Below are 12242 nucleotides of genomic sequence, written 5' to 3'. Positions count from 1 at the left end.
CAGCGCGCATCCTCCTCGTCCCGGCTCCACAGAAACTACCCAGCCAGCACCAGGTGAATTCACCTATTGGGATAACTTCTGGGGAGCTGAGACGGTGGGGAGGCGATAAGGTAAAGTCCCTTGTTTATTTTATTAGCAAAGTCTACTGTTATAATTCCAATCTGTAATTCCCTGTGTGGGTGAGAGTTGGTGAGGAATTTTATAATTCCAATCTGTAATTCCCTGTGTGGGTGAGAGTTGGTGAGTAACTTCTCATCAGAAAACCCAGTTATGGGTGCGGGGCAATTTTCTCCCATCCCTGGGAGTCCTTTGGACTACATGGTTAAAAATTTTTAAGTCTATTCCAGGTTATAAGGGTTTGTCTGTAAAGCGTTTAATTTTGCTATGTAAAATGATATGGCCAGGTTGTTTTTCAGGAGATTCCAGTAAACAATGGCCACAGGAAGGTACCTTTGATCTAGATAAACTGCAGTGTTTGAAGGGGTTAATAGAAGATTCACACCCTAAGCAAATGGAATATTGGTATCTGTGGGATAATGTAGCTTTTAAACGCCGTACGGAGAGTCAGCTAGCTAGCTATAAATCAACTGTGAAGAATTTAGAAAGTAAATTGGCAACTGTTGCGCCGTCATCTGCACCGCCGATTTCTAACACTGGTGAATTTATTTAAAAAATCTATCCTTCTCTTACTAATCCTCTGCCTTACAATGAAAAGAATTTATAAGCAGGGAAAGCAGAGGAGGAGGATTGGCCACCCCCTCCTTGCTGTGTGTTTGAGGGAGAGGGAGAGTTTAGGACTGGACAGGAAACTTCATTTTCCCCTACCGCACCCCCTGGTATTACTCCCAGACTGTCAGATAAGCCTGTCAGTAAGGGAACTAGAGCTCAGGTTCGTCGTAGACTAAATGAAAAGCCTTCCTCTTCTGATTTATATCCTAATTCTTCTATTCCTATTATTCAAGCTCCATTAAGAACTTATCCTGTCCCTATTGGAGATGGAAGTATTCAGGAATCTCTTGTTCACATTCCCTTTGCTCCACAAGATCTGCTCTTATGGCAACAGAGTATGCTACGTTTACGTGATGATCCAGAGACAGTGTAGTTTGATTCTGAATTGCTGCCATGGTGCCTCAAGGGAGTTGTAATTCCAATGCCTCATGCTTTCATTCTCTTCTATGAGCTGGGCTATCTGGTCATACATAGAATCATAGAAGATTAGGGTTGGAAGGGACCTCAGGAGGTCATCTAGTCCAACCACCTGCTCAAAGCAGGACCAAGCCCAACTAAATCAATTTCCCATGATGCACTGAATCTACCAACTGCTATGACATACCATCTCTCCTTACCGAGAGAGGACATGGTGGTGCATCATGGGAGAAGTAGTCTGACAAGCCTATACTTGAGTGGGATCACAAGGCATCTAAACTACAACTCCCAGTATGCACCAGGACAACACTTTTTTCTGGCAAACATCCCTTCTTCCCCTCCCCCCATCCCTCCATTTTCTGTGGAACACATCCTCCCCTGTTTTCTAACCAGCTATACTCAGCACCATGCACCTTCCATTGCTGTGACCCTGCTGAGCACTTAGACACCAAGATCGCCAGCCAGGTTTGTGCAAACTGGAAGCTGAGCTCTTTTGAAAACCTAGTGCTTATTTGCTTGCAGATGTAGCTTTCATCATCCTGGAGAAAAGAGATCCAAGTGCAGCCTGGCAGATCTGGTAGCAGTACTCATGTTTATTTGTAAACTGTTCTTTGGTAAACAATAAGACAGAACTCAAAAAACAAACAAAAAAAGACACAGAAAAATCATTCACTCCAGATTCAGGGCTGTACAGGAAACAAACTATGCCAACTCAAAAGACAAGCAGGCTGTACCAGGAAGAGAACCAGACTATCACCCTACTGAACACTTAGCCTAAATCAAAGAGTCTCTGCTAGATGAGGCCATGCATCTCTGCCCCTCTCCCTACTGTAGGCAAAGGTTCTGTGGCCCAGGTCACAAGCATATCAGCGGGTACAGTCTTGGGGATTTGGAGTTGATTGGTCGGGAACCTATCCAGTTCCACTCCCTCCTCATCTGCTTGCACTTGCCCTTTCTAGTCATCTCTGTGGAAGGTGGCAGGATGGGGGAGGTTTTGGAGGAGTGGGGGGTGGCACCTCTCTACATGGGGGGCTCATTGCAGAGTACAATTTCCAGTTCCTTGCGGTATAGTTTCCCCCCATCGGAGAGGTTCATGATGCTCTTTCTGTAGTTGGTGAGATGCTGGATGTTCATTTCCTGGCGGACGGTAACATAAAGGAATGTGAGATAGAATGGCTGCACACACAGGACTAGATTTCAATGGGGTTTTAGTAATGGTGTGTCATAGGATGAGCTGGCCCTTTAAATGGAGTTCAAGGACTTCCCAGAACAGGGAACATGGGAACTCTAGGCTGGTAGAAAGCATGCTGGGAAGAGAGACAGTATAAAGGTTGCTTTCTTTCCTCAGTGACAGAGAGACTGGTGGCAGGTCCCCCAAGTGAGAGAAAAGAGGAGAGCTGGATCTCGCCCTGGGAGGAAGCCTGGAAGTGGGGAGACTTTGAGAAGGACTCTTGTGAACCCCTGCTGGGAGGCTTTGGTGGATTGCTAAAGTAACTCAGCCAGCAAGGGGAAATGGGCAGCGGCTCTGTCTGAAAGCAAGAGGTGACCTGCTTTATTATTGATCGGGGACGCAGGCCCAAAGACTCTAACACCACCGCAGCCTTGTCCACCGCTTTTTGCTGCTGCAACTCCACTGGGAGCAGTGCAGTTTCCCCAGCATAAAGCTGGAGCAAGATGGATAAATCAAGCCCAGGCTCTGCCTGTCGCGCAGACTCGCTGCAGTTTGCTTTGTGCTCTTTTCCTCTGCCTCTGGCATTCTGCAAAGCAGCTGGAGCAATTCGTGGTACTCCAGCTCAAGTGACCCTCACCCCTGCAGAGAGAGCCAGAACCACTCAACTCTACAGTACAGAGCAGATGTGGGACATCAGTGGAGCATGGGCCAACGTCATCCGCTTTGTGCACTAAGCAGCTTGCAGGGAAGCACCCATGTCCTGACCCTGCAATAGGCCAGATTCACCACTGCACAGTGAAAAGGCCCCTTGGCTGGGTCATCGGCAGGGACTGAACCTGGGCCCTGTGGATCTAAAAGCACGAGCCTCTCCTGTGTGAACTTAATGGTATAAATCTGCCTGCTGGCTGGAGCAGCCTCCTTTGTGCCCCTCTGATTTAGTAGCATCTCGCTCAACTGTAAAGGCTTAAGCAAGTGCAGGACAACAGCAATTCAGGCCCTGCCTCTTCTCCCCTCCCCTCCATTCCTGAGGCTAGGCATTGCTGAGCTCTGTGCACGTTTCTCCACACCTTCCTGGTCAATGCTGAGCAAACCCCAAATGTCCAGCACTAGCACTCGGGTCTTCTGTGCTACCTTCAGCACGGGCACCCGCATGGTAAACTCTGGGCCAGATCCACGTGGCTGGGGGGTGCTGGGTCCCAAGAGGATTTCCTCATGCTTGCTGGCATAAAGGATGCCCCCGTGATACCCTGATCCGGGGCAAAGGCACTTTACCCACACACAAGACAAAGGATAGTCACGGAGGACATATGGCAGACACAGGGATCAACCTGGCTTAAAGCCCATTGGCTTTACCAGGAGCAGCCCTTAACTGTGTCTCCCTTTTTCCTGTGTCAGCTCACCTTCTTGTTCTTCTCATACAGGTCTTTCAAAAGGGCGTCCAGCTCATTCTCATCAATGAAGCCGCTGCCATCCTGGTTAGCAATAGCAGAGGAGAACACGCACGTTAGGCCATCCTTCTTGCAACCCACGCGACCCTACAGTCCTCTCCCGCCTCTTTTCCCCAGGCTTGCTGGCCTTGCCGTCAGTCACAAGTGAAAGGCTCAGACCTGCCATGCCTCTATCACTTGTATGTCTGGGGGACTGGAAGCTGCAGGAACCTACGCACATGGGAACAGGATCTGGTGACTCTGTGGGCATGTTACACACATCAAACCTGTACAGCACGCCAGGCTCTGAGTTCCAATCTTACCCAGGACAAAGAGTGGAAGTAAAACCAGCAGGTGCATTGTGCCAACTGCCTTCTCATTAGTCGCTAGGGCAGCAGCTTGGAAGGGCTTTCACTCTGGAATGTGTTCATTATGGGGTGCTGCAGGTGTTGGATAAACTCTGGTGTAAGGGTTTGAGACAAATCCCCTGCAGATACCAGGAAGATTTGAGTAGGTGGCCTGTTCCAGAGCCCACTGAAAGCAAGCATCTTACACGGGTGAACATGAGAGAAGCCAGCCCTCGAGAGAGACTGTTAGGCAGCCTTAACCATGGGCGGCGGGGCCAGCTCTACTTACTGTAACAGCCAGCAGTAAGGACAGGCAAAAAAGCAGGATTTCACTCTCTCTCAACCCTCAGATCCCCTGTGTTCAGGTGGGGAGCAGTTCCCTGCATCACAGACTCTTACAGTGTGCTCTTCTCTTCCCTATGGGCAGCACTGCACTGCTAACATTGGAACAAGTGTGTTCTCCACATATCCTCCCTGACCAGAGCTGGGGGCCAGAGCCCCGGCTAGAGTCCACTGGCATAGTTACACGGCCGCACAATGGAGTCCTGCAGCTGGACACCAGCAGAGGAGCTGGCCAGAGGGTCTTTTATTCTGTGCTGGTTGTTACGATGGTGAATGGCAGAGAAGGCTAAAGTGCCTTTCCCAGTCACAGCAGGCAAGAGAGAACAGGAGAAATCAGCTGCTAGGCAGACTACTTCCTGCACCAAGCTGAGAGGATTTCAAATCCCCTTCTCCTCTACCCCCTCCACCCAAGCCTCTTACCTTGTCATAAAATGCAAAGATAGCATTGAATTCCTCAGAGGCTAGTTTCATTCCCTGGACAATGACAAGAGGAATAAAGAAATGAGCCACCCACTGGGGGGGCAGGAGGGGAAATACATCAAATGGGAAAAGAAAGAACAATCTTTTTACCTGAAATTTAAGTAGGAAGTTCTCCTGTACAGGCAAGAGTCTGGAAAGAGATTGTTAAAGGATAAATTAGGGAGCTGAGAGGAGACACTCACATGGCACATGCAGCCACGAGGGCTCTGCCCAGATGCTGCCCTGGAGAGATCGGCCTTGCCTGCTCTTCTATGGACTTACTGCATTCAGTCTAGTTAGTGGAGTCCTCTAAACCTGAGCCTACAGCCTGCAACCCACCAGCATTTGAAATGGAAGCCTCCCTGTTTTGCCATTCAGCCCTCTCAAGAGGATCATAGTCTTTCTCGCAGGAAGACAGAGGGTTGAAAGCTATTGAGATCAGTGTGATGGTCACAGCCCAGACTCCAGTGGATTTTTGTCTGCAAGCCAGTTTGGCATGATTAGGAGACTCAGGCCAGGTGTGGAATAGCCTCGGGTGCTATGGGAGGGTGTCAAGGTATATGGGCAGAATTGGAAAGGAAGCAGCTTGTTTGTGTTACAGTCTGCCTGGCTGCAGCTATAGAGGATTGTCCCCCATGGCCCATGACTAGAGATTAACAATGCTGTTCCTTTAAAGAGGCTGTAAGGCCAAGGATATTAGGCCTAGCAGAAAGCCTTTTTCTGCAGCTGGACAAGCCATAGGGTTGTCTTCCACTTCTGGTGCCTGATTCTTCTCTCACACTAGTGTGAATGAGAAGTAACTCCATGCTGCTACATTGGTGCACATGGGAAGAAAGTCAGGCTCCTGGACTCTGAGTAGGAGGGCCTGAAGCCCTTTGTTGAGGCTTGCTTTGAGGCAGGACTTGAGATGATCAGTAGAACAAGTTTAGGGGGCACCTGGCTGCATTCAGATAGAGCTGTAATTCAGCAGGGGGGAAGATGGGTTTGAGAGGCAGGGTTCCACAGTTTTCTTTGCCTCTTGCATGGGGCAGACTGAGATGCCCAAGTAGCAAGCAGTGCAAGAGGACCCTTACCGGGACATCTCCGACAGGCCCAGCTTCCCATCACCATTCATATCGAACATCCGCAGCTGTTGGGACACAAACCAGCAGCCTATTAGTGGCCATCTCTTCCCTCCCCCAACATCCCCAGCGGGATTTGCATCTAGGCCTTTGGCATGGCAGAGGGTCAGCTGATACAATGCCAGCTTCCTATTGGGAGTTGAGAAATGGGGCCTGTTTAATTCACAGCCATGGAGGAGGGCTGGGCTGGTCCAGGGCACGTTATGGGGAAAGCTCTCATCAGCTAAGTGAACTGGAGAGAGACAAGGCTGAGCCAAACTGATCCCTAAGTTAACTTCAGTGGGCATCCCTGGGGATAGATTGGGCCTGTTCTGTGTCTCTGCATTTTATGCTCAGGGGTGCTTAGCAGTAGATCTCAAAGCAATTTAAACAGGAGACCACTATCCTTATCCCCATTGTACAGACATGGAAACTGAGGCAAAGGGAGGGACGTGACTTGCCCAAGGTTCCCCAGCAGGCCAGTGCAAGAGGTGGGAATAGAACCCAGGTCTCCACAGTCCCCATCTAGTGCACTCTCCATTAGGACAAATTGCTATAGGAGACAGCAGTTCTGAGGGCCTCACCCCAATCTCCACATCAAAAGCAGTTAGTCAGGTTCTGCGGGCAATCCCAGCAGAGAGGCCCAGGAATCGGTGGGGGCCTAGGCACTGAACTAACAGCACACCCTGCTGAAGCAGTGGAGGAAGCCTGCCCTGCTGCCACTCGTTCAGGGGTTAGATCCAGGCTTTCACACTCCAGGACTAGCAGGTGTGCCTGTGCACTGGCGCCAGAATGACCTTTCCTGTAATGGACAGCCACCGCCCCTGCCCCTGCCCCCAGGGCAGTGCTGCTCACACTTACGTAGCAGGGTTTTGTATCTCCTGACTGCCTGGGTGAGGCTGGGCAGGAGAGCTATAGAATGAGGACACCCGCCTCCCCTTGCTGGTGGAGAGAGTGGCACTTTTGGTGGGCTCTGAGAAGTCCTTCCACCCTCCTTGGGCTGGTGACGTTTGGGAGTAAAGGAGGCTGATGCCCTCAAGCAGAACATGGACTTGCCCTAGCCCATGTTGGAGGGAGGGATCTCCCAGCAGAACATAGCATTCATCCCAGTGCTACAGGAGCCAGCTTCTCTGCTACGTTCGCCGTGAGCATTCTGGGCAGAAATTGTGTCCAGAGCCTAGTACAGGGCCTGTGTGGGCCTCTCGCAGCTACCCCGCCTGGAACAGATCATCGAAGCTGCACTGTTGCATGCAGGATGGGGGAGATGTCACTTCACTGGCCAAGGGGGTGTTGGGTGGGGAAGCTGTTTACCCAAACCCAAGAGTATGAGGGAACAGCTCCTCTGATTTTAGCAGTCGGGGGGGGAGGGGGAGAAGGGGTGGGGGTGAGGGACTCTGTTCCATTTATTCTAACCCCACACCCATGCTTTTCCCCCTTCTGCTGGTGTCCCTGTCCCGCTCACAGGCAGAGGCCTCATCCTCCCACCTTCTTTGAGCTGGTCGCACTCTGCTGCGGCCGCTTCCCCAGGAAGCGGAATGGGCTCTGCCTGGCCAGAGCCACGCCAGCTCCTATGGGAGAAGCAGCACAGGATCACCCCCGCCCCCCGGCTCACTCACTATGGTCTGCGTGTATTCCTGCAGCTTTGGCTCATCGTAGGGCCTGTTCGCTTTCTTTAGCAAGTCGGACAGGAACCCCTGTGGCAGGAGAGACCTCGTGAGACGCGGTACAGTTACAAGCCTGTGGGACCAAGGCAGAACTCCATCTGCCTTGCTGCAGTAACAATGCGCCCTTGTTTTTCTTCACTGGGGAAAAAAGGCACGTGCGCTGCCGGGCAGTATAGGAATGGCACTAGTGGGTTGCAAAGAGACCCTTCCACACCTTGCCAGCCAATGGCTATAGCCACAACACAAGACCTTGTCTGAAAATGTTAGTGTGGGAATGCAGTGGCAGGGATCCTACTAGGTCACTGGCTAGTACCTTGGCATCCCCTCTGCTGTGCCAGTCTTAAGACAGCACCGTGCTTGGCACAATTCCTCTAGGACTGAACCTGGGGAATGAGAACCTAGCCTGAAGTGCATGGTCCTTAAATATCACATGGAAGCAGCATCTCCTCCTGCTTGCCTCTTGGGACCAGAGTTAGCCCCAGTGTACATCGACATCAGTGGGGTGGTACCACTTCCACAGGGCTTGAATTTGTCTCTAATCCATAGTGAGCATTACAGTTTGTGTAAACCACCGTGAGCATTTCTCTCACAGTATCATCCAGGAGATTTGGCATTTCTCACTCTGAATTACCCTCAAGTGGGGCGTGTCTAAAAGAACCTTAAATTCCCTTCCAGAGTGGAAATGGCTTGATCACTGCTTTATTCTATTTGCCTTAAGCAATACTGCCTGCCCCAAAGGTGGTGTAAATTGCACCATAGCTCTGACTCCCTCCAGTTGAACTATGCTGATTTACCCTGCCTGAGGCTCTGGCTCAAAACTTCCTGCTGGCATTTTCTGGTTCTGGCTCTTCAGTCCCTGAAAGGCACATGACAACCACCCAACAGATTGGCCCTGACTACGTGTCCACTCCCGCCCAGTCTCACAAGATTTTTGAGATCAGGAGCACTTCAGCAACCCACTGAGAAAGGCAAACCTAAGAGGAAGGGACAGTTTCCAGCATTGCACTTGTCTAATATCCTAAGATGCACAGAGAACACAGAACAGCTGGTGTTAGTAGGCTCAGTCCTATAAGGTGCAGAGAGCCTGCAAGCCTCCTGGATGCTGATGGGCCTTGCAGCAGCTTAGCACCTCACAGGAGCAGACCATAGTTAGGAAGGAAACAAAGGATCCTAATGAAGGTCCTATTAGCATCGCAGGAGAAGCAAGTAGATTGCAGCAAATGCAATTGTAAGATCAATATGATAACACAGTCAGCCTGCAACAGTCTTATAATGTGGGGTGATATAGAACATACACAGTGAAACCTGCCTTCAGCCACCACTCACAGGGCAAAGCACAAAGCTGTTGCCTACCTAGCAGCAGTGCCTCTTTAAAGACTGCATCAAACTGCCATGGAAACTTTAGGGTTACTTTACAGTGGTCACTTAAGACAAGGCAATGCCATAATGGAGTTGTCCTTAGTGCAGAGTCTACTGTGTTTGTGTAGGGTCAGATTCTGTTCTTGTGCATTTGGGCAACCCCCCTGAAATTTGGTGGAGTTGCAGAGATGTAACTGGGCAGGATTTGACCTGTGGATATATGGTGTGAGCTTTATTTCTAGTTGTAAGGCCAGTACACATTCGGAACAGTTGCAGACCTCGGATTATCATCAGCTCATCTCTCCAAGCTATTCTAATGTAAGACAGCTTCAGCAAGAGACTGAATGCTGCATAGCCCCCAGTGGCAGGTACCCAAAGCCTGGGCCAGCTCTCCCTCTGCCAATGTCAATGACAGCTTTCCCATTTGTCTTCAATGGGAGCAGGAGCAGGCAGGAGAAGCACAATGTAGACTGAAGTGACCAGGAGTTGCAAAGGGACAGCATAAGCTATTCAAGCTTAGCTTCCTATAGACTGATTGATCATAAGATTTACAAGAGCTACAGACACGTGCAGACAACAGCTGCTTTCCTTACAGACTGACTCCCCACAGAGCTATGGCATAGGATCAGATGCCACCAACCCAGCCCCCCAACAGCATGGACCTTAAAACCATAGCTCCAAGACACTCTTCATTTATCCCCCACCTTGAGTTCATTGGCTTCTATGTACCCACTGCGGTCCGTGTCATATTTCCGCCAGGCCTGCAATGGAAATGCCACAAGTTAGTACAATTATCCCCACTAAAAAAGGAATAGATTTCTCATCGTGATAGCACTTTGACCCAGAAGGCAAAGGTATAAATGCGATTTAATGGCTGGAAGCTGAAGTTAGACAAAGTCAGACTAGAAATAAGGGGAAAATGTAACATTAAGGGTAATTAACCATTGGAACAACTTCTCTAGGGTCATGATGGTTTCTCCCTCACTTCAAGTCTTTAAATCCAGATTTGATGTCTTCTAAACAATCTACTGTAGATCAAACAGAAGTTATGGGCTTGATGCAGAAATGACTTTGCGAGGTTCTCTAGCCTGTGTTATATAGGTCAGATCAGATGGTCATAATAGTCCCTTCTGGCCTTAGCAGCATTATGACATACTTGTCAGGAATCCACTGACTTTACTAGCAACGGCATTCACTTACCATCAGGACTGGATCTAGCCCTAGGTAGACATGTACTTAGCAGTGAATGTGCTAAGATTGCCCCTGTCAGATTTTCCTTCTTAGCTTGCCCCTCTATTGGCATGGGAATGGCAATAACTAAAGCTAGCACCTACAAAGCATGAGGAACATTCTCCTAGACATTTGTGTGTTGTCTCAAAATTGGCCTATCCATCTCTTGTACGATAAGAACTGTCCCAGAACTACCTTCACCAACCTCAATGAAACCCAAGCTGTTTAGGAGTTTGGCTCAGTGAGCGGTGAGCTTGTTAGACTGTTACCCTCAAACAACCGAGGTGACCAAAGAGGAAGGAAGGACAGTAGAAATGTGTCTTGCTTCCCACACTCAGTTGGCATTTATTGTAATTTTTTATCTATCTAGGGTCTAATGCAGCATCCATTACCATGATAGCTGAGTCCCCCATTGAGGTCAGGCCCTAACTACCTCTGTCTCAGCTGTTCCTGTGGCCCTAACAAATCAAAGGCCATTTATCTGATCAGATCTTCCTATTTATTTCTGAGGAGTTGGTTGATCAAAGTAGTTTCCTGCTTCCCATGAAGATGTTACATTGTCTCCCCCACACAGGGAGACCTCTTCTGACACATCAGCTGCCATTGGACTGCCTACCGTAGATTTCCATCACCATCTGGCATGGCGCAGAGCTCTCATTGTTCTCCTGAGTTTTCTGAAGCTTCATCTCTCAGGAGACATTGGTTTTTGCCTTGAGAGGAACTGGTTTAGCAGAGCTGCGTGCAGTCAAGGGAAACCAATGTCAAGAGTGCATGCTCATTATTATACTTGCTATTGCCAGAGTGGGCTGAATTTAATATATAATTGCATGAGCTTCTTAAACAATAACGCCATGTGTCTATTAAATGGCAACAGGTAGGCTCCCGTTTCATCTAACAGCATCAAATGTGGATGTTGTATTCATTTTCCAGTCAGTATATTAAACTCTTGCAGAGTGTTGCTGTGCATCGCTCAACAGCTGCTGCACTTCACTGGCTGGTGAAACCTTTCACGTATATATAATATTTATGAAGAACTTTGGAATTTTTCTTCAAATCAGAGATGCCATACCACTTTATACTTCTAGAGGGTCTATCCTCTTAAAGAGGGTTTCATATATTAACTATTTAAGCCCCAAAATGTCCCTCTGAAGTATATAAAGGAAATAAGGATAATTTCACCTTTCTCCAAAATGCTGCCACTTCCATGTGGATTACAACTGCTGTTTGACAGCACAAAGCAACATTACATAGTTTAGGACAGAAAGTGAAGAACAGATCATTCAAATAATACTGGAAGTGAAATTTAGAGAGGTAAAATAAAACTATCTAAGCTACAATTCGGGCGAGACACTGGGGCTAACTTCTTTATTCTTCTGAGAAGTGCCATAAGATCTTTGATGACGACGACAAGGCATCTGCACCTCACTTTCATGCTTGCTCCAAAGACAGCATGTCTATTGGCACAACAGCCACTAACAGACATGCCTACAGACACTAATCACCTCCCCCAGCCCAGATCTAGCTCCCTGCTCCTTCCTTCCTCTTCACATTCTTGAAAGGGGCTAAAGAATTGATTTAAAGCACCCGGCAATGTAAAACATTCTATTGTGTTTGCAGAGCCATTGCCCATTATTTTGAAAACACATTGCAGTCAGAGGAGGTTCCAGACAATTGGAATAAAGGAAATATAGTGCCCATCATTAAAAAAGGGAGGAAAGAGGATCTGGGGAACTACTGACCAATCAGCCTCACCTCAGTCCCCAGAAAAATCATGGAGCAGGTTTTCAAGGAATCCATTTTGAAGCACTTGGAAGAGAGGAAGGTGATCAGGGATAGTCAGTATGGATTCACCTAGGGTAAGTCATGTCTGACCAACCTGATTGCCTTCTATGATCGAGATAACTGGCTGTGTGGATATGGGGAAAGCAGTGGACATGATATACCTTGACTTTAGCAAAGCTTTTCATCTGGTCTCCCACAGTATTCTTGCCAGCAAG

The 12242-nt window shown here is 48.7% G+C and overlaps 1 protein-coding gene across 3 annotated transcripts in view; it reads right to left on the bottom strand.

Annotated features, from left to right (window-relative positions):
• Positions 1-1719: 1719 nt before the first annotated feature.
• Positions 1720-12242, bottom strand: part of CALB2 (calbindin 2) — a 52728-nt gene continuing 42205 nt past the window's right edge. For 2 of the 3 annotated variants that reach the window (XM_067543492.1, XM_067543490.1), the window contains 7 exons: positions 9720-9776; positions 7609-7686; positions 5966-6021; positions 5004-5043; positions 4854-4907; positions 3718-3789; positions 1720-2283 (listed from right to left, as the gene is read on the bottom strand). In XM_067543492.1, the coding sequence (XP_067399593.1) occupies positions 2167-2283; positions 3718-3789; positions 4854-4907; positions 5004-5043; positions 5966-6021; positions 7609-7686; positions 9720-9776 (474 nt within the window). In that variant the 3' untranslated portion in view covers positions 1720-2166. The remainder of the gene's footprint in view (positions 2284-3717; positions 3790-4853; positions 4908-5003; positions 5044-5965; positions 6022-7608; positions 7687-9719; positions 9777-12242) is intronic. The other variant, XM_067543491.1, reaches the window with a different exon arrangement.

The sequence above is a fragment of the Emydura macquarii genome, unplaced genomic scaffold, assembly GCF_026122565.2.
Source record: "Emydura macquarii macquarii isolate MOO-44397 ecotype Brisbane River unplaced genomic scaffold, CSIRO-AGI_Emac_v2 contig_890, whole genome shotgun sequence".
NCBI lineage: Eukaryota > Metazoa > Chordata > Testudines > Chelidae > Emydura > Emydura macquarii.
The sequence above is the reverse complement of the archived record's forward strand: the minus strand, read 5'-3'. Positions and strand labels throughout refer to the sequence as shown.